Below are 26,212 nucleotides of genomic sequence, written 5' to 3' on the forward strand. Positions count from 1 at the left end.
CTGAAATAATCTCCTACTATACACACCCACACTCACACAAAGCATTAGTAAGACTAATACTCTTCTGAAAAATGGAGGAAGTCTTAAATCCTACCTTTGAAAAGATAAGGATAGCTCTTCCCATCTGATCCAAGAAAGAGAAGTTTCTTTGGCTTGGTTTTAGTCGGTAAGATTGTGATGGTTCCGCCCACACTATGGATTGTGACAGTGTCTCTGGCTGAGACTTCCCCAGGAAGAGCAATTTCAGTGTTAGTCATGGCAGCCAACCATGGACTGATTTCTTCAAGACGCAAGATGTAACTTGCACGTTTCTGTGCTCTCTGTTGCAAACTTAGCATTATCTATATTCATAAGATGGGAGAAACAAATTTACATTACATTAGAACACTTATTTTCTTCCACATTCAATCTGGCATAAAAGTAAATTTTAGGTTACGGCGGCAGATCATGCCTGTAATCCCAGCACTTTGGGAGGCCGAGGTAGGCAGATCACTTGAGTTCAGAAGTTCAAGACCAGCCTGGGCAACATGGCAAAACCCCATCTATACAAAGAATACAAAAGTTAGTCATGCACAGTGGCTCGTGCCTGTAGTCCCAGATACTTGGGAAGCTAGGGCAGGAGAAGAGGATCACCTGAGCCCAGGGGGCAGAGGTTGCAGAGAGCCAAGATTACGCCACTACATGCCAGCCTGTGTGACAGAGGGAGACCCTGTCTCAAAAACAACAACAAAACTAAATTTTAAAATCCACACAACTATCTGCTGTTCTTATTTCTACATTTAACTCAGTACTGGGATCTGGGCCATCCTGGATGGGTTAACGCTGGTGGCTGATGTGCATTACAGGATTCTTTGTTAAGACACTTTCTTTTCCTCTGTCCAAACAAGCAGTGAAATCACAGGAGATAGAAGGAAAACACTGCTGTGATCATCACCCAATTAGGGGCTTTTAGCAAACTATTAATAATTCCCCAATGTTGAGCTATGTATGCACAACACCAAAACAATCCAGTCCTTGCAATAGGTACAGCTAGCAGTCGGCTGTCAGGTCGACAAAACTTTAAAAAGCCACCTGCAAAGTTATTAACCTTAAATTACAAGAAAAAATGAGGCTCAATCTACTCTTATCAAACTGGAGTAGAGGAAATTTGGTGGATCTCTAAGAGACTTAACAAAACTGAAGAAAAGACAAAGACAAGTAAGAACATTTTTAACAGAGAAGTAACCATTTAGGTCTGACCACTTGAGGTTTGCAGAAAAGCCCTATAATACTTTCTAATAATCACAGGGAACAGACTGTATGTACAGTTGTGTTGCTACATGCAGCGAACTCAATAATATGCACCCAAATTAACAAATTCTGGACTCCGCTTCCATGTGAAAAAATGTAAAGCAATTTTTAGCAAGCTCTGTTCATAAAAAGAAAAAAACCAATTGGAAACACCCCAAGTGCCCAATGACAAAAGAATAAATTGTGGTATTTTCATATAATAGATCATTGTTTAGCTACACAAACACACCCACAAAAATTGATCAATTATTTTAAAACTTAATACCAATCCAATATGGCAGTAAAAAGAAGTAGACGTACACACAATATGATCTCATTCGTAGAAGTTCAAAAACAGGCGGAAACTAAACAGTGTCATTTAGAAATGCATCTGTAAACAAAAACTATTTTTTAAAGTAGATAGTGATTAATTAAAACTCAGAAAACTGGTTGTGGGTGGGGAGATAAAATTAGGGAGAGAAGTAGGACTTCTATAAAGTTTAATTTCTTTAGGTAATTCCTTTTTTTTTGAGCTGTACTATATCTAAAAGAGAGACACAGGTATTCTTAATTTTTAAAATTATTCTTTAAATGTACAAAATCATTATAAAAATTTTCTGTGATTATACACACACACACACACACATGCGCACACAAACAGGGTTTACAGGGTTTCCTCCTATATCCTCTTCTGATTTTCTAACTTGATTTACTGAAAGGGAAACAAAGAAACAAGAAACTGGTCTTAGAACACAAGGAAACACAGGCCGGGAGCAGTGGCTCACACCTGTAATCCCAGCACTTTGGGAGGCCGAGGAGGGTGGATCACTTGAGGCCAGGAGTTCGAGACCAGCCTGGCCAACATGGTGAAACTCCGTCTCTACTAAAAGTACAAAAATTAGCCAAGCATGGTGGTGTGTGCCTGTAATCCCAGCTACACGGGAGGCTGAGGCAGGAGAATCACTTAAACCCGGAAGGCAGAGGCAGCAGTGAGCCAAGATCGTGCCACTCACTCCAGCCTGGGCAACAGAGACTCCATCTCAAAAAAAAAACAAACAACACCATCCCCCCCCATCCGCCCACCTACACACACACACACACACACACACACACACACACACACACACACACGGAAACTCGAGTTTTGGCAAGAACACATGGTAAACTTCATCCTTCATGTTAGTTTTCTTTCTTGTACTTCTAGCTATTTGCTCTGAATTTAGCACCTTGCATTTGCTAAAGCTGGCTGTACTTTTTGTTTCTACATGTATCTTTTAATAGCTTTCTCACTGCTCAAATTCAGTAAGGAAATCAGTTAGGAGCAATAAAGGTAAGAGACAGAGAAAAGAGGGAGGGAGAAGGAAAAGCTGGAGCTACAAAGTAATAAGCTCCCCCAACTAATGGTGTTATTTGCTAGAAAAGATAAAGACCTAAGAGAATATAGAATTAAGAAAACCAAAATATAAAAGATAAGGATTCTCAAATATGTGAATACACTAATCATCCCACGCAGCATATGTGGAATTGATTGCAGAACTACTTGTAAAACTTTATGTTGTTATAAGCGACTATTTTATCTGTTAGAAATACTGAATGCTCTCCTCGTGAAAAACTACATAGGCACAAAGTTAAATTTCTTATCTTTAATGAGGTAAATAAAGCAGGCAACCAATATTTAGCTCAGGGTCACAGCCCCTTCCTTGGCTAATTTCTTCATCTGTTGTTCACTGGTGTGAGCCTTCCATACATGAAAGATTGGGCACCTTTGCCATCCATCCCCCTTTGCCCACTGATTTCCAAATTCTTAAACAGAAACACTTTTTTCTATATTCCTTATAAGCAACTGGCCACAGGCTGCCTCCTATAGGCTTATAAAATCTCTTACATTCCAAGTAAGAAGTCCACTTATTGAAATTTCGTATCTCATGGGAACTGTGATGTGCCATTTCAGTAGCATGCTTGGGATTATTCTGTACCTCTTTAAATGGAATCCAGCTGCTCCCAGGCTTTGCAGGGTTCGATGGAGTCTTCAGTTTTTCTAGGGCATTTTCAATGGCATCACCATAGTTATCCTGAAACCATTTTTCATGAGGTGTTTCTGCAGGAGCCGCTGTGATACTCCTCACATGCTCCAAAGCAAATACGATGGGCTTCATCAAAGCTGTGTGCTTCTCCCGCATGATTGCAATTTTCTCTTCTCTGACCAAGAAGACATTTTTATTCAAAAACTTAAATGTGTACATTAAAGTTTTACACAAACATGCAACAATTTCAATATATCAATTGTTAAGTAAACAGTACCAAGGAGTAAGTCTAAGTAAAGCAATAACATATTCACAAAGTAAATTACTAACAAAGAATTTTTGGTTTTGTTTTTTTTTGGAGACAGAGTTTTGCTCTGTCGCCAGACTGGAGTGGAGTGGTACAATCTTGGCTCACTGCAACCTCCACCTCCCGGGTTCAAGCAATTCCTCTGCCTCAGCCTCCTGAGTAGCTGCGACTACACACGCGCGCCACCACGCCCAGCTAATTTTTTGTATTTTAGTAGAGATGGGGTTTCACCATGTTGCCCAGGATGGTCTCGATCTCCTGACCTCGTGATCCGCCCGCCTCAGCCTCCCAAAGTGCCAGAATTACAGGTATGAGTCACCGCGCCCAGCCAAGAATTTTTTGTTTTTTAAAAAAATGCAGCTCATAAAAGAGGCAGCTCCTCTTTTCAATGAACTAAACGATGCAAGGAAAATGTGATATCAACATGCAAAAGAATGAAGCAATAACTCAAAATGGATCAAAGACCTAAACTTAAAAGCTAAAACTACAAAACTTTTAGAAGAAAACATAAGGGAAAGGTTTCATGACACCAGACTTGGCAATGATTCCTTGGATATGGCACCAAAAGCACAGACAAATTAAATTGAACTACATCAAAATTAAAACTTTTGTAAATCAAAAAATACTATACACTATGAAGAGAATGAAAAGACAACCCACAGAATGGCAGCAAATATTTGCAAATCATGTATCTGATAAGGGTTAGTACCCAGAATACATAGAGAACTCCTACAATTCAACAATAAAAAAACAAAAAACCCAATTAAAAAATGGGCAAAGGACTTGTAATGACATTTCTCCAAAGGTAGGCAAATGGCCAATAAACACATGAAAGGATGCTCAACATCACTAGTCATTAGGAAAATGCAAATCAAAACCACAGTGAGATACCACTTCGCATCCATCACAACAGCTATTATCAAAAAAAGAAAAGAAAAGAACTGTTGCCAAGGATTAGGAGAAACTGGAACCCTCATGCATGGCTAGGAGGATTGTAAAATGGTGCAGCCACTGTGGAAAAGTTTGTTGGCTCCTCGGTAAGTCAGACGTAGAATTGCCATATTGCCATACAATTCAGCAAATCCACTGGATCATCCACAAAATATACATGAAATTCACAAAAAATAACAGAAAGCAGAGACTCAAACAGATACTCGTACACCAATGTTCACAGCAGCACTGTTCACAGAGCTAAAATGTAGAAGCAACCCAGCTGTCCATAAACGGATGGACAAAACGTGGTATAATCATACAATATTATTCAGCGATAAAAAAATGAAATTCTATCACATAATAAACCTTCGGGCCATTATTCTAAGTATAAAAAGCCAAACACAAAAAGATGGATAGTTTATGTTTCTACTTCTATGAGGTAGCTAAAATAGGCAAATTCATAATAGAGATGGCAAGTAGAATAGAGGTGGCCTGGAACTGAGGTGAGGGGGAAATGAAGAGATAATTTTTAATGAGTACAGAGCTTCTTCTGCTTAATATAATGAATAAGTTCTGGAAATGGACCGTGGTGATGGTTGTACAATATTGTGAATGTATTTAATGCCACTGAATTGTACACTTAAAAATTAAAATAGTAAATTTTATGTTATTTATACTTTGACACAAAGAGGCAGCTTCACCGTCTCAGGACAAGTGTATGGAAACATACTTGCGTAAGGTGTTGTTGTTCTGGACTCTCTTCACCTCATCTTCAAGCTGCTGAATTCGTCTCAGGACGTACATGTGTTGTTGCAGCAAAACTCCCAGCCAGAGCTCATCCCAGAGCACAGTGACCCTGCGCAGTTCAGCCACGAGCATCTGAACCTGCATACACAGCACACCCAAATAGCTCATCTACAAGCCTATGCACAGCACAGCTCTTCAAACACTGGACTTTGTAAGTTAAGTGTGTGCAATTGGTGCTCATTATACAATTGGAGAACCCTGACTAGTGATTGTCAATACAGATTGGCAAAAGCAATTTTTATTATTCTATAAAAAATTCTTCTACAACATGTGAGTTTCTTTGTACCTGTAATACCATGGTGGGGTTTGCAGAGGACAGCTTATCTACAATTTTGCTGTAACAATCCTGCATCATGGCTTGGTCTTCATTTAATCCACTTTTAGGTTCATCCTTATTGCTATCCTGAGATGCAGGAGGACTTCCTCCCTCACATTCAGAAACCAGCAATTCTTCTCCTTGAATATTGCCAAGTAAAGTTGGAATTGCAGTGGAAAATTTATTTCCTGTAATGAAATAGGAGAACAAGGAATATTTTGAACATTTCTCCCATGTGCATATGCTAGGTTAGGGAAAACACTGATAATCTATTTGACTCAAGAGCACTCACTGAACTCATTTGCCTTCCAGGCACAGAACTGATTAAAGATTGTGGATATTCTGCCTTTTTATAGGTTGAGCTTTCATATTTATTAATATTATAAGCTAATGGAAGATACAAAGGAGAAAGATAATAAGTGTTTAACAAATAATGTATTCTTCAAGCCAGAGTTCAAAACTTGGTATAATCCTTTCTTTTTTTTTTTTTTTTTTTTGGAAACAGGGTCTAGCTCTGTTGCCCAGGTTGGAGTACAGTGGCACAATCTCGGCTCACTGCAACCTGTCTCCTGGGTTCAAGTGATTCTTGTGCCTCAGCCTCCTGAATAGCTGGGACTACAGGTGTGTGCTACCATACCCAGCTAATTTTTTAATTTTTTAAATAGAAACAGGGTTTCACCATGTTGTCCAGGCTGGTCTCAAACTCCTGGCCTCAAATGATCCACCCTCCTCGGCCTCCCAAAGTGCTGGTATTACAGGTGCGAGTCACTGCACCTGGCCAAAAATTGGTATAATTCTTATCCACCAGTAACAGCTCAGTGAGCCTGGCAGAGTTACTCCATTTCTCCACGTCTTGGTGGATTACTGTCAAGGCTACAGATAATGTGTAAAGCACATGTCCTGGTGCCAGATACATAGTAGTTACTCCCTCAATAAATGCTAATTATTACTATTAAAAAACCTACAGCCGGGCACTGTGGCTCATACCTGTAATCCTATCACTTTGGGAGGCCGAGGCAAGTGGATCACAAGGTCAGGAGTTCAAGACCAGCTTGGCCAAGATGGTGAAACCCTGACTCTACTGAAAGTACAAAAATTAGCTGGGCGTGGTGGCACGCACATGTAATCCCAGCTACTCGGGAAGCTGAGGCAGAGAACTGCTTAAACCTGGGAGGGAGAGACTGCAGTGAGCTGAGATGGTGCCACTGCACTCCAGCCTGGGTGACAGAGTGAGACTCCATCTCAAAAAAAAAAAAAACCCTACAAACTCTAACAACTCTGGAACATAAAGCTTAAAAACTTTGACCTCACTAAAATTATTGGCACAGTCATTTATACTCAAAGTAGCAATATTTAAATATTCCATACCTGAAGCCTGGGATTCACTACTAAGCGATATGGTACCCACTATTGCAGGATACAATATGAGATGTGGGGAATCTTGAGCCACACGGCAGAGAAGGTTACAAATACTCTGGCGCACATACACTTCAGGGTGGTTTAAGCGTGAGAAAAGTTGCGGAATAATTCCTTCAGGACAAGAAGAGAGAAAGACACTTTAAAGTTATTTAAAACTATGAAGAAACTATCAGCATCGTAGATCAAACAGATAAAACCTGATGTGTGTCGGCACTAGTACGAATTTTAAGAGTTCAAATTTCTCCCTGTGATAATAAAGAACCATACACAATAGTTCTTGATTCGCAAGTCTGGTTAAGGTTGGTTTAGATACAGAGCTGTAATCAAAGTCCAGGGCAGCTCAAAAATGTTACGGAGAAATGTATCTTCTGTGAATGCCTACAAACAAGGCAGACACAGACAATTTTTACAGAGGGTATATAAAACCTTTTGAAAATTTTTCACCACCCTCTCCAAAACTCATTTTGTATATAAAAAGCTCCTGCCTTTCAGCTTCCCATTTCTTGGAAAGGTGGGAGGAAAAGTCCTAGTGATGTAACAAGCAGTGCAGGGTGTCCTAGGAAGTTAATCTGGCTGTTCTTTTTACACATTCAAATAATAAACATAAGGAAACCACTTTTTGAAATCTTATATATCCTAGTGAGAAACTATTTTTCCTGAAACATTTTATGCAGGCCTCACCTCTCCATGGTGCAGTGGGTGTTGTCTCCAAGCCGTGCTCCAGATACTGCCGAAGCTCACCAGCGTGCTTCACGAGCAACCGCAGCAGGCGCAATGTGGCCATCACGATCATGTCATCAGTGCTCTGTTCCACTCTGTGACTTAAATGCAGCCTAGGGTCATCCTCATCTAAAGGAATCTAAGAGTGAAAGATGAGGGGAATAAATAAGAAAATAACTCAGAACACTACTTTTGTTTAATAAGAAAAAGTTTCCAAATAAATTTTCTTAGAACACTGTGCTACATACTTGACCAGCGTTGAGTTTAAGGAAAGTAAAGTATGCACTGCAAGAGAGTTTGTACAGGCTGAATATTCTATCTACAACTTTCCTCCACACTTTAATAACTCCTTCAGTTGCACTTTCATCAAGTTCTGAAAGCCATGGGCAGCTTGATATCAACTGACGCCAGATAACATCAACCATGTCATCTTCTTCGTTATCTTCACTCTCTGTTATCTGAAGTGTTATATCTTCATCCTGAAGAAAAATTGTGCACAAAATGCTATTTTAAATACAAACTGAAAAGGGAAAAAGGTATGTAATTTGACTATCATAAAAAAATTCTTCTCATATATAAAAGATAAAATTATCCCACATTTAGTGTTATACACAGTAAGTCAATGTCAGTATGCTTCTCTTTATGATACATTTACTAATATGAAGCCAGTGAAGAAGAATATAAGCATTTAGCAAAGACTAGACTTTTCTGGGGTTTCATTGTACTTTAAATGCTTCCAAGTTACAATACAGTATTCTGCCTGCAGAAATTTTTTTTTTCCTTGTGACAAAGTCTCACTCTGTCACCCAGGCTGGAGTGCAATGGCACAATCACGGCTCACTGCAACCTCTCTGCCTCCCAGGTTCAAGCGATTCTCATGCCTCAGCCTCCTAAGTAGCTGAGATTACAGGTGCCCACTACCACGCCCTGCTGTTTTTTTGTGTTTTTAGTAGAGACAGGGTTTCACCATGTTGGCCAGGCTTGTCTCAAACTCCTGACCTCAGGTGATCCGCCTGCCTCGGCCTCTCAAAGTGCTGGAATTACAGGTGTGAGCCACCGCATCCAGCCTATGCCTGCAAAAAAAAAAAGCAAAATCTGCTCAAAAGTTTGAAGCTGAATGTACACAGAATACATATACTAAACCTCATTCTCTTCATAGTACTGTGCATGTATCAGACACCAGCTTAGGGAGAGACTTAGATATGCTGCTGTTTACAGCAAGAACTGATCGATACAGCTTAGCTTGGCAAATAAAATCCATGCCTTTGAGGACTGCAACTAAATAATATATTGCTTTGGCATTCTAGAATTGACGGAACTCTGAGGGGAGAGAGTGTGAATTATACAGATCATCTAGTCCATTTTCAACACTGGCTGCACATTAGCATCACCTAGTAAGTTTAAATACACACACACGCGCGCGCGCGCGCACACACGTCTCATTCAGAGTATCTGGGAGTAAGTTTCGTGCACTGGCATATTTTAAAAGCTCACAACCAAGGATTAAGAACTTACAATTTCTGATAAAAGTAATTAAAAAATAAATTTAATTTACCTAAAATGAACTTCACTTAATAACTTTTTTTTTCTTTTGAGACAGTCTCACTCTGTCACCCAGACTGGAGTGCAGTAGTGTGATCTCACTGCAACATTCAAGTGGTTCACCTGCCTCAGCCTCCCGAGTAGCTGGCATTACAGGCATGCACCACCACACCCTGCTAATTTTTGTATTTTTAGTAGAGATGGGGTTTTTCCATGTTGGCCAGGCTGGTCTCGAACTCCTGACCTCAAGCGATCCACCCACCTCAGCCTCCCAAAGTGCTGGGATTACAGGTGTGAGCCACCGTGCCAGGCCAACTCACCTATTTTTAACAGGACTCTAAGGAAATGCCTTATTTTCTCAAAAGTATATTCTTCTTAGAAAAATATAACTCACTTTCATCTTAAAATGCAGAAGCTTTTATTTACAACAACAATTGGTAAGCCCCATTCAATAGTTTATCAAATATATATGATCAATTTTCTCAAAATCAATGATTTGGAGTAGCAATCTTGCCCCAAGCACCATGTTTTCCTTGCCTGAATCCCCGCCGGCCGACACACAGCCTGTCCAAGAATACCATATATTCTCTCTTTCTCTTCCTCAGTTATAGTGTCTGGAAGCAGATTCTGAACTTCAGATTTTTCTCTAGGCAGCAGACGAACACCTTCTCCCTGACTATAAAAATAAACAAGTCATCAGTATTTCAGCTACCCAAACTTTACCATATCAGCAGACATTTAAATATCTATTTATGCAATGCATAAATAAACTACACATTTAAACATACCTGGCATTGTCAACCACCTTTCTGCCCCACCTATAAGCCCAGCTGGCCAATGCTGCCCAAGATTTGGCTACTTCAGGTGCCTGTACTGAAGATAGGTGATACAACTGTCCCAAAATGAAGTCAGGTTCTCCAACTCCAATATGCACTGCCAAAATGGACAAAAAAATAATTATAATAAAAGAACTCAACAATGTTACATTGATGAATTCCTAACGACATTTCCATTAGCATTTTAGGTTTTTATCTGCAAGCAATCAAAAGTTCCATAATATTACTGTACATAACTTGATAAGGCACAAATATGAATTATGTTCTCTAAAAGGTTGGTATGTTGAAATGAATTCATTAGCTTCCCAAGTAAGATTATATTATCTCCTGTGGAAGACATCGATGTCTTTCATGACACTGAACATTGTAAACAGTCAGGTGTCAGCTGTGCTGTAGAATGTCTTGCATTATGAATCGGACTGGCTATTTCCTCATGATCAGATTCACTTTAATCATTCTGGCAAAAATAATAAATAGGTGATGAGTATACTGTTTCATTCATACAGACTCATGAGGCAAACATCTTTATTCCCTTGTTAAAGGTGAAGACACTGCCTGCTACAGTGCATCTGACAAGATGAAGATTTATAATGACCACAAGACATATCCTTTATGAATATCAAGACTCTATCAAAATTATTAACACCAATGTAAGTAATTAAACTCTTAGGCTTCAGAACAACAAAATTAAGGTATATTCTCATGTTTCAGCAAAGAAAATCATCTCCCAAATTTTCTCTCAAATTTTAAAAACAGGGGAATTATGCCTTCCACAACAGGCACTCAAACATGGACAGAATCAACTACCCTATCTGTAAGGTATCTTTCTGTTACTAGCACTAGCACCAGAATGGGAAACTTGAATCTTTATATAGTTTCTGTGTTCCACCAATCAACAGGAACACAGGTAACTATTTTAAATCTTTGTTGCTCCTTCTATTGTGAGGTGAAATTTTTTGATATGAGGGGCAGGATCTTATTTCCAGCAAAAACATCTAAGTCCATAAAAGCAAATACCTGGGGACAGAGTTCAGTGACTTCCAAAATGGCATTCGATCCTAAATATGTTTTAGTTATTTCCCAACAATAAAATAAACTCAACTTCCACAGATATACTTTTTATGGAAAATTATAGCCAGCATAACATTATAAACTTTAAAACAGAAAAAAATATAGCTTCTAAAATTAATATTCTAAAGCTAATAAAGCAACTCTACCTGTAGATTCACTCTCGATCCGAGGATACTCTTCTTCCATCGTATTAACAGATGGCAGTTCTATTAGAGTGAGTATGTTTTTAGACAAAGTAGAAAGACCTGTGAAGTTCTGTTGGTGCTGAGCTCTGTAAACCTGTTTCAGCTGTCCTGAAATCTCTTTCCATTCTGCCTGGATCCATTTAGCCAGTGTCAGAATTGACTTAGCAACTGCATATTCAGCTTTCACAGACTTGCAGAAAGATATGGCACAAGAACTCAACATTTCCATTGCATGTGTTGACTGGCCTACAGAAAACCACAAAGTCAGAACTTAGAACCTTTAAAAGCAAATGATGGAGGGAGGCACTTGGATTAGGAAACAAATATCAACATGGTGATGACACCACCATGTTGATGGTTTCAAACTCCTGTGCTCAAGCAATCCTACTGTCTTAGCCTCCCAAAGTGCTGAGATTGCAGGCATGAGCTACTATGCCCAGCCGAAATACTAAACTTTTTTTTTTTTTTTTGAGGCAGGGTTTCGCTCTGTCACCTAGGCTGGAGTGCAGTAGCACAATCGGGGCTCATTGTAGCCTCAACTTCCCAGGCTCAAGCAATTCTCCTGCCTCAGCCCCTGAAGCAGCTGGAACTACAGGCATGTTCCACCACACCCCCCTAATTTCTTTGAATTTCAGTATAGCTGAAATTCACTCTGTTGCCCAGGCTGGTGTCAAACTCCTAAGCTCAAACAATCCTCCCATCTTGGCCTCCCAAAGTGCTCAGATTGTAAGCATAAGCACCTGGCCCAAAATAATAAAGTTAAAAAAACATGTAAATTCAGTGATCAATGATCTCCGGAAATACTTCTTACTTTAATACATTGCAACAAAATTCTTTTAAAAGCACAGAATTATAAAGGTAAGTCAGTAACAAGCAACTTATTATTCAGGATGCAAATGTTCTGCAACAGCTGGAAATGATCAACTTTGCTATTACTACCTTATACCATACATACACAGTAACATTCATATACATGATTTTTATTATACTCATGTATTATCCATAATTAATTTTACTAACCTGCTGTATATAGCAATTTGGTTTTTTCAATATCAAGTTCGGGCCCCCATTTTTCATCCACTTGACCTTGGGTTGATAGTTTTTTAAAATGTTGGACTAAATCCTGTGCAGTGGTGGTCTTTCCCAGCTGAACTTCACTGCACTGTGCCAGCAGTCTTGTTGCAAGGGACACATTCCCTCGTTTTCTAGCAAATTTTGCTGCAGTTAGACCTAATTCCATGAGATGGCTTCTAATTGGGACTGTTTGTTCTGAAGAGAGGAAAACGTTTTATTAGTTCCTAATTTGTCTAAACCAGACTGCATGGAAACATGGCCAAAAAATTATTCCCCAACTATCCCTCTTCTGCACCACCTCCTGAAACAAAGATAACTCATCCTCAAATCCCTAGCAGCTAGCACAGTGCTTGAGATACAATGAACAGGTTTTGCTAAATTAAATGTATACAATGAAGTAAAGTCAAGTCATTCATTTCAAGAAATTTCTTTTTAGTTTCTGAATCTTTGGTAAAAAGCCTGGGCCAACGGGTAGGGAAAGCAAGGAAGCAGGGAAGGCTAAACCATCCCCCCACACTTCTTCTGTAAGTACTCTCTGCCCTTCAACCATTCTCCTGGTTTTCTTCCCATCTTGCTGAAGAATCCTCAGTCTCTTTCTCTTCCATCACTCATCCATTAAACACCGGTGCTCCTTGGACTCAGTCCTAGGCTCTCTACTTTTCCCACTGCATACTCTCCCTGGACATCATCATCTTTTCCTGTGTCTTCAATTACCACAGAAATGCTGACAACTGCTGAATCTTCACCCAGACCTGATATCTGAATCCCACCTGCCAACTGGTCATCTACACTCTATTTATTTCAAGAGTGTTTCCTCTAATGTCAGTCATGCCAAATGGAGCTCATTTTCCACCACCCTCCAAATCTTTTACTCCCTTTTTCCATTTTCCCCTTCTCAAGGAAGGGCACAGGATGAGCCGGCTGCCTGTGAAAGTACTTGGCCGCCATCACAGACTTTACTTTCAACCCTCATGGCCCATTTGCTTTTTTCTTTCCCTACTGCCACCCTAGTTACCCTCTTTAGCAGAGACTTCAGCATAACTTAGGTCCCTTTGACCCCATTCTTATACTCTTCTAATCCATTTTCCAACTTGCAACTGAAGTGACATTACACAAAGGGTAAATCTGAACATTTCACTTCCCTGCTTAAAAGCCTCTGATGACTTCTCACTGACATTCTGACAAATCCCAAACTCCTGAATTCGGCTTGTTACTGATGCCTTCCACCATTCAATTCCAATCTCAATCTCATCCAGCGCTCCATCTCTTCCTACTCTCTCTTAGGTGAACTGAGTCAACTAAGAATCATTATTTTCTCTGGCCTGCACACATGTTTTTTCTAACCAAGTCAGCCTGCCTTCTTCCTCATCTTTATCTTCCTTAACTCTCAGCTTAAATGTTACTTCCCCACAAGTCTTTTTCTGATTCCTAGGATTAAATCAGGTGCCCTCGTTATTTGCTGTTCCTTCTTGTGGGTTTGTTTTTTGAGACCGGGTGTCACTCTGTCACCCAGGCTGGAGTGCAGTGGCATGATCATAGCTCGCTGCAGCCTTCATTTCCCAGGCTCATGCTATCCGCCCACCTCAGCCTCCTAAGCAGCTGGGACTATAGGCACATGCCACCACACCCAGGTGATTTTTTTTTTTTTTTTTTTTTGAAATAGAGTCTCACTCTGTTGCCCAGGCTGGAGTGCAGTGGCGTGATCTTGGCTCAACGCAAGATCTGCCTCCCCGGTTCATGCCATTCTCCTGCCTCAGCCTCCCAAATAGCTGGGACTACAGGCACCCGCCCCCACGCCCAGCTAATTTTTTTGTATTTTTAGTAGAGATGGGGTTTCACCGTGTTATCCAGGATGGTCTCAATCTCCTGACCTCGTGATCCACCCGCCTCAGCATCTCAAAGTGCTGAGACTACAGGCGTGAGCCACCGCGCCCAGCCCACACCCGGGTGATTTTTAAAATTCTTCTAGCAGAGACAGGATCTTGCTATGTTGGGTCACCGTGTTTGATGTCAGTTTTCCCTGCCAGAATCTACAATCTCCTTGATCACCATTATATCACAACATAGAGCTCAGTACCCGGTACAAAGCACATTTGATCAATACTTGCTGAATAAAGAAATAAAAATGAAGAGGCACTCCAGCCTGGGCAACAGAGTGAGATGGTCTCAAAAAAAAAAAAAAAAAACAGGACTGGAAAGGAGATGAGGGTACTTGTGAAGCCATATTATATGACACGCTCTGTGCTAGGACTTTTATATACCTTGTCTCATCTCTTCATCTCATATAATCCTTACAAGTATCTCAAAAGTGGGGAAATCCCCATATAACTGAAGAGGAAAGCAGTTCAGAAGTTCACTGATTTGCCCTAAGGTTCCTCAATTTGCAAACATCAGGCCAATGATCCAACCCCAGGTATATTTGGCAGTGAAGGACCAGTTGAGTCACAGCTGCAAGTAACCACTCTGCAGTGGTCCCTATCTTGGCCGTTAGCTTACATTGACATTTAACACTCAAATTTACTCAGTAACACCAGCTATCATGTTTTCCACTAAAACTCCACAGCATTCTGGCAACTTTTCTATTTTAGAGCAATAAAGTAAATTGTTAGCATCCCTTTGACATATAAATATTTATACAAATAGTAATTCTCTAGCCATTCATTTGGAGTATTTAAAACTCAATATTCATAGCACATTTTATGTGACAAAGAACTTATGTTCAGAACACAAAAATAAGTCTTATGTCTTCATTAAAAATGGGTGAAGAATTTGAACAAACATTTGCAAACTAAAATACAAATGAAATACACTCAGCATCATTAATCATCAAGAAAATGTAAATAAAATTATGAGATAATCACTAATAATCACTACATATGCACCACAATGATTAAAAATTTTTTAAGTTAAGCTACGTGACCCAACAAGGTGCATTCACTCGAGAGAAATACAAATATACGTCCACTCAAAGACTTGCACATGAATGTTGAGAGCAGGTTTATACTGAATAGCGCAATGTGAAAAAACCCCAAAATCTAGCAAAGGATGAAGGGAGAAATAAACTGTGGTATATACATACAATAGAACACTACTCAATAATAAAAAGGATTGTATTCCTGATACATGCAATATGGGTGAACCTTAAAAATATCATGCTGAGCAAGAGAAGCCAAACACAAGAGAACATGTTGTTATGATTTCACGTACATGAAACTTTAGTAAAGACAAGTCTAATCCATAGTGACAGAAAGCAAATCAGTAACTGCTGACAGGGGCAAATGAGGAGATGATCCCAAGGGAACCTTCTGGGGTAAGACGGTGTTCTGTATCTCGATCGTATTGGTGGTCACACAAGTGAAGACATGTTAGAACTCATCAAACCATACACTTAGAATGTGTAATATAAACCTCAATAAAGCAAAATTTAAAAAAAAACACCTTTAATTTTCTCTTACAAGAAAAAAAAACCACTTACCTTTAATTTTCTCCAACAGCTGATTCTGGTACATAGTATACCTTAATGCCTGCATCCATGGCCTCACGTCATGCTGTTTACATGAACGTAAAGCTTCACTGAAGAGTGGAATAAGACAGTCCTGCCAGAGAAAAACCAAAATTACTCAACATAAAACAGGCTGTTGATATGTTTGCAGATATATAGCAAGTCTTAAGTCCAAGACTGCAATATAGTTTGGCTACTTCAGATTGATTGCAGTAGTTTTATCTATTACACTATACCCTTACATCATTTATCTTCTACTCACAAGAGGCAAGCACACAGTAAGAGAAAGCCTTTTGTTTTGAAGGGAAATCTTCTTCAGAATATTAAGTCTCATTTATCAATATACTTAATAAAGCACATAACAAAAAAAAAGTCACAGCACATTTACTATAAAGCAGACTGCAGAAAAACATTACAACTAATGCTTTATAATGAAGTTCTCGAAGATCATCATTCATTCAGAAGCCCCCATCTCTGGTTGAACTTTACCCCATTTAGGATGAAGAGGAGAGATCTTTGTTTGCAGCAAATCTAAAATTTACGTAATCCGCCTAAAGGAACTGTCTTTACATACACCACCTCCCACCCCAAAAATAGAAGAAAAAAACTGAGCAATTTGCCATCCTTGAGATTATCTCAGGTTCTTCCATCTGCCCCATGTACTTCTCAAATGAAAGACTGCCTGAAAACAGCATGTTAGATTTCTGGATCTACTAGCTTGCCCAGCTACAAATCCTGTTTCAAAAAACTCAAAAAATAAGGTCTTTGTTCTACAGTAATGACCATTAATAGTCATAAGAGTGTGCTTGTAAAAATATACAGACCTCTGTTGAAAGTCTGTTAGAAACTGTGTTCTCCAAAGCAGATGAGCAATACAGCTGCAAGGTACTTAGAACTGGCAAAGACTGTGAAACTGTTAAAGTAGAAAGTCTCAGAGGTCCAATAGCGATACGGGATGTTTGCTTCAAGTACTTTACCACATTTCTGAAACAAAATATTTACTGCCAATTAATAAAAATTACAATTCATAACCACTCAAAGAATAAAGCAATTGATAAGATGCTATCAAACTGACATCCAAAGTTAGGGGGCAGTAAGAGGAGCAGCCTGCTCTATAATAAAATGATATTAGCAAGTCAAGACATTTGCTTTTGGGGATTTTTACATTTTATTTCATTTCAACCTCAGTTTATGTTGGCAAGCAGCATTCATATATCATATGACTTCTACAACTAAAATGAAGCTATTAGCACTAGTATTTAGTAATCTAGTAACTCTCCTTCCAGCCCTCTTCACCCCATGTATGTTTATCACATGATATACACAATGTACATTTACCTCCGTAAGAGTAAACTTACTCAGTTATAGACTGCCACTTCTGATCTTGTTCTATCGGGTTTAAAGCAGTTGCCAAACAAACAGAACTTCTTAACAATTGAACTTCAATGGATTTCTGAAGTTCCCTTGGATCTGGACTTAACATGTTAGGAAGCAGTTTTTTCATGTCTACAGAAGTTAAATAAAACATCATTAAGTTAATGTGCTTTTATTATAAATTTTGATTTATGTTTGGCATTATTAAAAACTAATCACCAATGAACAGCTCCTTTAATATTTAAGGCAGTTAAACACTATAAGCATTACTGAGAGCTATATAAAAATCATACTTCATATAAAATTACTGTACCTCAGACCCCTAAAAAGCAGTTGCCTTCAAAGGCTCAAAAATCAGTAAGTCGAGGCCAGGCGTGGTGGCTCACGCCTGTAATCCCAGCACTTTGGGAGGCCAAGGTGGGTGGATCACGAGGTCAGGAGTTCAAGACCAGCCTGGCCAAGATGGTGAAACCCCGTCTCTACTAAAAATACAAAAAATTAGCTGGGCACGGTGGCAGACACCTGTAATCCCAGCTACTCAGGAGGCTGAGGCAGGAGAATCACTTGAACTCAGAGGGCGGAGGCTGCAGTGAGCTGAGATTGCGCCACTGCACTCCAGCCTGGGCAAAAGAGTGAGACTCTGTCTCAACAAAAAAGAAAATCGGTAAGTCAATCTACTATTTAAGGGGACAAATCTAGACCTGCATTAGCAAATCTTGATCAATCCAGAATACTCATTAAACTTTTTAATAACATTTTATAAAGTGTTCTATTTGTGATAAATTAATGAGCCGCATCAAGATGAAAATCAAGAAAAATATTTAGCTGAAACACTACTTTGTCCTTTATCAAACAAAATGGCTAGATAAATCTCAAAGTATTAAGGTGGCCATTTTTTTTATTTGACTTAATTTTAACTACTTTTCATTTCCCAAATCAAACATAAATAGGGCAGCCCTAAATTTGTTGCTTCACATGGGATTCTGCCCCCCCCCAAAAATGTAAAATAACTTCCAGATTTTCCAGTAAAATATACTAAGCCAAACATTTTGAGCAACTTGTCCACTAAAATAACTTTAAAACTATTTTCTCAAATACCTATTTTTTCTTTTGATCCTCCAGCAAGTAGATTGATATTTTCTCCTGGTAACAATTCTAATTGCTCGGTACATTCAACAAATTTTCCAGACTCAAAGCTGCTTAATGATCTGTAATTAAAATATTGGTTAGCTTGTATTCCTATGCAGCCTGTGGAACCATTAAAAAAACAAACAAACAAAAACAGAACAAATCCTAGGAAGACAGCAAAGTACACAGCATTTTTCTGACAAAATTCCTTCCACGAGGATGCCATTATTTTGGTTTTTATGTTGAAGATGTGACTACCACTTAATTAGTACTCAAATTGGAGTGGCAAACCAGAAAGTCACAGCTACAGACTTTCAGTGGAGCTGACTCGCCCGCGTCTCCTTCCTGTTTTCATGTGTTGCAGCCTGTTCTCTTCAGAGCCTAACACACTGACAGTAGATCTCTGCAGGACAACTTTGACACCCAGTTCTCTCCAAGCTACCAGTGAGCTCCCTGTGCAGCCTCACTCCTCACCTACAGCATGAGCCCTTGCAGCTCTCCCAGCATCACAATCTTGTATCTCAGTCCTGGCTTCTTTCACTGCTGGCATCCCTCCGTCTCTCCCTTTTTCACCTACTTCTCTTTTTTCAAAGACTTCTTCTCTTTCATCTGCTTATATGAAAAGTAATGACACCTCTGAAATTCTTTCCTGTAGTCCTGCAGCATCAATGCCAGGAAGACAGGCCTCATCCTCCCAGCTTCTATGCTGCTCCTTTCAGATCCCGTACCCTGTCCCCATTTTCATGACATGGGCTCTCCAGCCAGGAAGAAGACACTGTTTCTCACTCTCTCTCTTTTCCATCTTTGCCTGTCCCTCTCGCTGTGTAACTTCCCTTATAACTCAGCCTGAGGCCAGTGCTAGAAAGGCACATCACCTGACTTATTCTGTGCCTGATTCTACCTAGATCAGTGCAACCACTGGCTTCTCAGGGGGACCCTTGAGTACTGGGCACTGATGAACTTCTGCCAACACATTCATCATTTCTGCCATTAAAAGGTCCTAAGTCCTTTCCAGTGGCAGGTTCCCCAAGTCCCCACTATGCTCTATAATGCCCTATGCTTTCAGCTAATGACTCAGTCCTCAGAAAAACAAATAAACAAAAAAAATAGGCTTTAATTTCCTCTACCCCTACCCCCAATCCACCATACACTGCCAAAATTCTGTCTATACCAACTTTGACTGCTTTCCTTGAGGCGGAGAAAAGGTGAGGGCCAGTTAATCTATCAATGTTCTTTCTCCTGTTTCTTCAACCTCTGCTTTCTAGTGGCTCCTTCCCCTTGGCCAAAAGAACATAATCTCTCCAACATTTAAAATAAACATCTCATATTTCCCTCCAGCAACAGCTTCCTATCCTCGACTTCAAGAAAAACTCACTGACCAAATAACTTACCTCAAGCTTTTCATTTTCAAATGTCTCTACCACTCAATAGTATTCAATCTAGCTTCTTCTGTCTCTCTACAAAACTCTTTTTCCTTATAATCCCTAGAGCATCTGACAAGGCTGACTACTCCCATCTGGATGTCCTATATCTAGGACACTTCCCTTCTCAAAGTCCCTGTATTTTTTTGAATGGCCTCCTCTTCTATCCTTTCACAAAAATGCTAAACTAGGATTCTGACCCAGGCCTGCCTTCCTCTTCACTCACTATTCTTCAGAGGCTTCTCTCTGGTTTGGTTGCTTACAAAGGCTCCAGAGTATAGAGACTGAAAAGGAAAGAGGGCCTTTTCTGTGTACTAATGATCTGCAAATCTCTCAAGCTTAGACTTTCTCCTTAGTTCAAAATCCAATTCTTAACAGCTTACCCAACAATCTCATCTGCACATTTCATTAGAAATCTTAAAACATGGCTTGTTCTCTGTCTGCTCCTACTCCAGTTAATAGCATTGTTTCTCTTCCCTCTACCATTGCCCCCACAAATTAATGGTCTCCATGCTTCCATACTTGCCCCCCACCTCCAGTCTCTTCACCATAGCAGAATGAACCACCAAGTCAGACCACAACACATCTCTGTTCAAATCCCACCTGAAATTTTCAATGTTACTAGAATAACAGCCAAAGTTCTTTTCTCCGTTCCCAGCTTCTCTGCCCTTATATACTACTGTTTAAGGCGCTCCTAAACACGCAGGCCTCCCAGCTATTTCCAGAATACTCCAAGTCCACCATTCTCACACCAGGTCTAGGGCCACAGGGCATCCTGATGGGCATGCCTTGACCTTGTGTCTTCCCTCCCAAGAAGGTCAGCTTTACCTAACTGCTTTCCTTATGGCACAGAAAAGGTGAGTGAGGTTCAATTAATCCTTCTATCAATATTCTTTATCTAATCTCTGCTTTAAAAGGTTGGAATTTGTGTCTGTTTTATGTGCTGCCTGGGTCATAGCACATGCTCAGTGAAGCAATTACACATTAACCCATTTAGCAGTAGAAGGCAAGGGTATCAGACAAAGTCTAATGACCTTTATCTTCCCAGCCAAATGTCTGCAGCAGAGTGAGTGCTCAGTTTTGAATTACAGAATAAAAGCACAGAGGAATGAGAAGAAAGTTTAATTTACAGATGTTCACAAACTCTGTCCTCATTAGAATAAATGTTTTTGATATATTCAGATCTCATTTAGAAACAAAGCCATCAAATGTGATTCTTTCTAAAGCAGTACAAATTTTTCTTTATATTCACTCTGGCATAATCTTCAAACTGTATTAAGGTTTTAGAACAACAGGTTCTGAAAATTAATACCAAATGACTATCTCAGCAGTGTTTTCCCATTACACAAATACCTTCCCTCACCTCTGACGTCAGTTTCCTGTTGTCATTTTCATAATGGCAGTAAGTTAGATATATAACCATTTTGTATTACTACATATGACCAATTTTAATATTTTCTTGCCATAGGAAAAACATCATAGTTATTGGAAATTTGTTTTATAACTGGAAAAAGAAAGCCCTACTTTATATAGTTGAAGTCAGCTTTCAGGTTGAGGGAAGTGCTACTGGTACTCTTTTTCAAGTCATGGATAGCGTTCTGCCATTCCTGCACAGCAGCCCAATCGGCAATTGAGATGTAGCACTCACATGCTTTATTTCCTAAATAATTTATAACCTCAGGGGAAGAGTCAGTCGGTTTGGACAGCACAGTTTTTCTGGATTCACCTGAAAGTATTTTATAAAATAAGAAGAGAGAGATTCAGATCAATTAGAAATATTTCAAAGAGCACAGAAACCTAAAAACATAAAATAAGATCATCAGTACGAAATATATTACTATAACTTTTGCTTTATTTAAAAATACTGAACGCTCACCATTCAGAGAATGTTTCGGGCTGGCACTGTTACGCCCAGCATTGGCTAAGGTGAGCACCGATTTGTCAAAGCTGGAGATGCAGCAATCAACACCTGTCATGGCACACAGGTGTTCCTGGTACTCCACAGAGGCCTTTTCAAACCTGAAAAGCAAATTGAAGCAGTCTTATTTATTTATCTACTTACTTTCTTTTTTTTTTTTTTTTTTTTTTTTGTGATGAAGTTTTGCTCTTCTTGCCCAGGCTGGAGTGCAATGGCATTGTCTCAGCTCAATGCAACCCCTGCCTCCTGGGTACAAGCGATTTTCCCACCTCAGCCTCCTGAGTAGCTGGGAATACAGGTGCTCGCCACCATGCCCGGCTAATTTTCTTGTATTTTTAGTAGAGACGGGGTTTCACTGTGTTGGCTAGGCTGGTCTTGAACTCTTGACCTCAGGTGATCCACCTGCCTCGGCCTCCCAAAGTGCTGGGATTACGGGCATGAGCCACCGCGCCTGGCCTTTACTTACTTACTTATTTTTTGAGACAGAGTCTTACTGTCACCCAGGCTGGAGGACAGTGGCATGATCATGGCTCGCTGCAGCCTTACCCTCCCAGGCTCATGCAATCCTCCAACCTCAGCCTCCCAAGTAGCTGGGACTATAGGCGCCCACCACCACACCTGGCTAAAACAAGGTTTTGCTATGTTGGCCAGGGTGGTCTCAAACTCCTGGACTCAAGCGATCTGCTCACCTCAGTCTCCCCAAGTACTGGGATTTCAGGCGTGAGCCACCGCGCCCAGCCCCAAAGGAGTCTTATTTTAAACACACGTATCTCATTTTCCCCCTCCCACAAAAAATGGTGCAAGAATAAACTGAGCTAAAACAGTGAGTCGACTATGGTGGGGGGAGATTTGATGTCTTCCTCACAACTATGAAACTAAATTTAAAAGTGGTTAAATGTTTTTAAAAAAATGTAAGACAGTATAAAAGAACTAGTGGAAAATATTGATAAGTAACTGATGTCAGTGTGTGGAAAGGCTTTGTAGAAGGATAAAATCCAAGAAAAGATGCACATGTAACAGATCTAGATGCATAATGCTGAAATACAACATTAAACATTAAAAACAAATTATAAATCAAGAAATTGGATAGCATCAACAATCTTAGTATTTCATAAAATTTCACAGATTAACACAGGAAAAATTGAGAGGCCATGAAGACATGATCCATGTTTTAAAAAATCACAAAAGGTCACTATATGGGGCAACTTCTACTATTAGTCATTAATAAATATAGAAATGTAAAGTACAATAACTATTTTCGCTGACGGTGGTGGCAGCATTCTTGTTTCTCAGTGACTCTCAGTATCCACAAAGATGAAGGGAAGGGGGTACTCTATTATTAAGGGTATAAACTGTAGCCATCTCTTCTGTAGAGTAGCTTAGCAATAGAATATATCATAAGACTTATGGTTTGGCAGCCTTTCTTCTGGTAAATCAGTTTATGAGAATGGATTCCAAGAAAGTAATCAGAAATATAAGCAAAGATATTAAGTGCTATGGTACATTTAGTAAAAAAAAAAATCAGAAACAACCTTAATGCCCAACAGTAAGAAATATTAAATTATGGTACACTCATAAATACAAATCTTTATTAAAAATAACACTGTAGAATATTTAACATGGCAATTTTTTTTTTTTTTTTTTGAGACAGAGTTTCGCTCTTGTTGCCCAGGCTGGAGGGCAGTGGCATAACCTGGGCTCACAGCAACCTCCGCCTTCCGGGTTCAACCGATTCTCCTGCCTCAGCCTCCCAAGTAGCTGGGATTACAGGCATGTGCCACCACACCCCACTAATATTTTTTGTAGAGACGGGGTTTCACCATGTTAGGCTAGTCTCAAACTCCTGACCTCAGGTGATCCACCTGCCTCAGCCTCCCAAAGTGCTGGGAATACAGATGTAAGCCACCGAACCCAGCCTAACATGGCAAATTTTTTTTTTTTAATATTGAGTGGGAAAAACAGATCATAAAACCATGTGCCTATGTACGCTGCTGTTTTGGTGAAGAGTGGTGAAAACGACATGAAAGAAAAAAGAATTACAAAGCATATGGATATGGAAATATGGAACTACAAAAGGACACACAACAGAAGTTACTACAAAGATATGGAAGTATGAGCAGTTCTTTTATTTTCCTAAATTCGCAAGATTTCATTAAACTAACATAAATGGACACAGAATATTATGGTACAAGCTCCTCTACCTGGAAGAAGCAATGAGTCTGAATGTAGAGTTCACAGGACTAATGAGCAAATACTCTGACAATAAAGGGTAATTTGTATCAGACTCTGAGGGGGAAGGAGCTCAACTAGGGATCAAGTTCAAAAGCATTTATAAAATAACTGACAGGTCTTGTTTTACAGTGTGATTTGCCACTAAATCTTCAGTAAGAAAGGCACTCAAGTATTGCTGCTAACTAAAGAACAAACTGAAGATGCCTCCTGGTGAAGTGATTTATAGCAAGCTTCAATGCTGAAAGCAAACAAAGCTGTTTTAAGATTTGGCTACAATGTCAGCGAGTAATACACAGAACTTAAACATAAAGTAATTCTATCACCCATTCCTTCCCTCCAACCTACCTCCCTTCAGCCTGTTGAGCCACTGAGTTAATCCACAGAAGATTTTTTCCAACAATAGATGACGACCAGACAGCAATTCCCTGTATAGCTTCAGGACAATGAAGTTCACATAGTGCTTCTACCACCATCATAATGGTTACTTCCAATTCATTCCCCTGAAAACACATTCAGAAAAATTAGTCACCCAATACCATTAAAACATAAATCCCTATAAAATTTACAACTGATCACAGTCTGTGCCTGCTTAAAGCCAAATGTATTTAACAATTATTTTCACAATTTTCACATTATTTAGCTCAGAATTCTTTAAAATGTTACATATAAAATAGCCACAAAGGGTGACTAACAGAACATTAGCAGCACATGGATGTTTGCACCCCCACCCCAAAGTTACCCAAACATTCAACCTGTGACCTCTGTAGGAATAACACATGGAGTAAAAAGAAAACAAAAATTAAATATAAATAAACAGGAATTAAAGAATGATTAACTTCATGTGTTGGAATACGGCTTGACATTACCTGAATTGCTAAACATTTTGTTATTTTTGGATTCCAGTTATTTATTGTGAGCCCACTTTCAAGCCAGGAATTACTCAAGCATTTGTCATACGTTATAAAAACAATTTCTCCTGGCCAAGTGCAGTGGCTCATGCCTGTAATCCCAGCACTTTGGAAGGCCGAGGTGGGCAGATCACTTGTGGTCAGGAGTTCGAGACCAGCCTGGCCAACATGGTGAAACCCTGTCTCTACTAAAAACACAAAACTTAGCCGGGTATGGTGGCGGGTGCCTGTAATCCCAGGGACAGAGGCAAGAAGAGGCTTGAACCTGAGAGGCAGAGGTGACAGTGAGCCAAGATCGCACAACTGCACTCCAGCCTGGGCGACAAAGTGAAACTGTGTCTCAAAAAATAAATAAATAAATAAATAAATAATTTCTCCCATAAACAAATTTTCAGAACTACTTTTAAAGTTCTAAACTTTGCACGTAAGAAATATAGTTTTAACGTGTTCTAACATGAATATTGTTTTAACATAAACAAAAACATGAACATTATTTTAACTTCTTTTTTTTTTTTTTGAGATGGAGTCTCGCTCTGTCGCCCAGGCTGGAGTGCAGTGGCGCGATCTCGGCTCACTGCAAGCTCCGCCTCCCGGGTTCACGCCATTCTCCTGCCTCAGCCTCCCGAGTAGCTGGGACTACAGGCGCCTGCCACCACGCCCGGCTAATTTTTTGTATTTTTAGTAGAGGCGGGGTTTCACTGTGTTAGCCAGGATGGTCTCGATCTCCTGACCTCATGATCCGCCCGCCTCTGCCTCCCAAAGTGCTGGGATTACAGGCATGAGCCACCGCGCCCGGCCTATTTTAACTTCTAACACTGCAACTCTGGCAGTTGTTGCTTTTACAAAATACAGGATCAAAACCTTTGAAAATGAATCCAAGCTTTAACTTATTTTATCCATAGATTAAATCATACCAAAGGAATTAAACCATGTTTTTCTTATTAACAGACTTAAAATGAATTTCAAACACACCACTTTACCTGAGATAGGCTGGTTGTTTTCATCTCTGTAAGCAAGTCAAAGCCATGTCTCACTGTCACTGCAGGCTGGCCTGCCAACAATCCTACCCTCATGATGGAGAGTCGAATCCGCGTTAGCCAGTCCTGACAAGTTTGGCGATTGGTATAGAAAAAAGTTCTAATGACCTTTACGAGAAGAGAAAGAAAAGCTCAGGACTGGTTCAATTTGTAGGTAAGGATGTCTCACCTATATATAAATCAAATACA

At 39.7% G+C, this 26,212-nt stretch overlaps 1 protein-coding gene across 12 annotated transcripts in view; it reads right to left on the bottom strand.

The window, feature by feature from the left end:
- The window catches only part of SMG1 (SMG1 nonsense mediated mRNA decay associated PI3K related kinase), a 115,356-nt gene that overhangs the window by 31,247 nt on the left and 57,897 nt on the right, over positions 1-26,212 (bottom strand). For all 12 annotated transcript variants that reach the window (XM_054668277.2, XM_054668279.2, XM_024349781.3 and 9 more), the window contains 19 exons: positions 25,967-26,131; positions 24,424-24,578; positions 21,805-21,947; positions 21,453-21,654; positions 18,478-18,587; positions 17,364-17,511; positions 16,830-16,989; positions 15,979-16,099; positions 12,450-12,698; positions 11,391-11,675; positions 10,126-10,270; positions 9,875-10,013; positions 8,044-8,274; positions 7,757-7,934; positions 7,025-7,186; positions 5,627-5,844; positions 5,264-5,418; positions 3,246-3,468; positions 95-341 (listed from right to left, as the gene is read on the bottom strand). In XM_054668277.2, the coding sequence (XP_054524252.1) occupies positions 95-341; positions 3,246-3,468; positions 5,264-5,418; positions 5,627-5,844; positions 7,025-7,186; positions 7,757-7,934; positions 8,044-8,274; positions 9,875-10,013; positions 10,126-10,270; positions 11,391-11,675; positions 12,450-12,698; positions 15,979-16,099; positions 16,830-16,989; positions 17,364-17,511; positions 18,478-18,587; positions 21,453-21,654; positions 21,805-21,947; positions 24,424-24,578; positions 25,967-26,131 (3,436 nt within the window). The remainder of the gene's footprint in view (positions 1-94; positions 342-3,245; positions 3,469-5,263; positions 5,419-5,626; positions 5,845-7,024; positions 7,187-7,756; positions 7,935-8,043; positions 8,275-9,874; positions 10,014-10,125; positions 10,271-11,390; positions 11,676-12,449; positions 12,699-15,978; positions 16,100-16,829; positions 16,990-17,363; positions 17,512-18,477; positions 18,588-21,452; positions 21,655-21,804; positions 21,948-24,423; positions 24,579-25,966; positions 26,132-26,212) is intronic.

Source organism: Pan troglodytes, chromosome 18, assembly GCF_028858775.2.
Source record: "Pan troglodytes isolate AG18354 chromosome 18, NHGRI_mPanTro3-v2.0_pri, whole genome shotgun sequence".
NCBI classification, from domain to species: Eukaryota; Metazoa; Chordata; class Mammalia; order Primates; family Hominidae; genus Pan; species Pan troglodytes.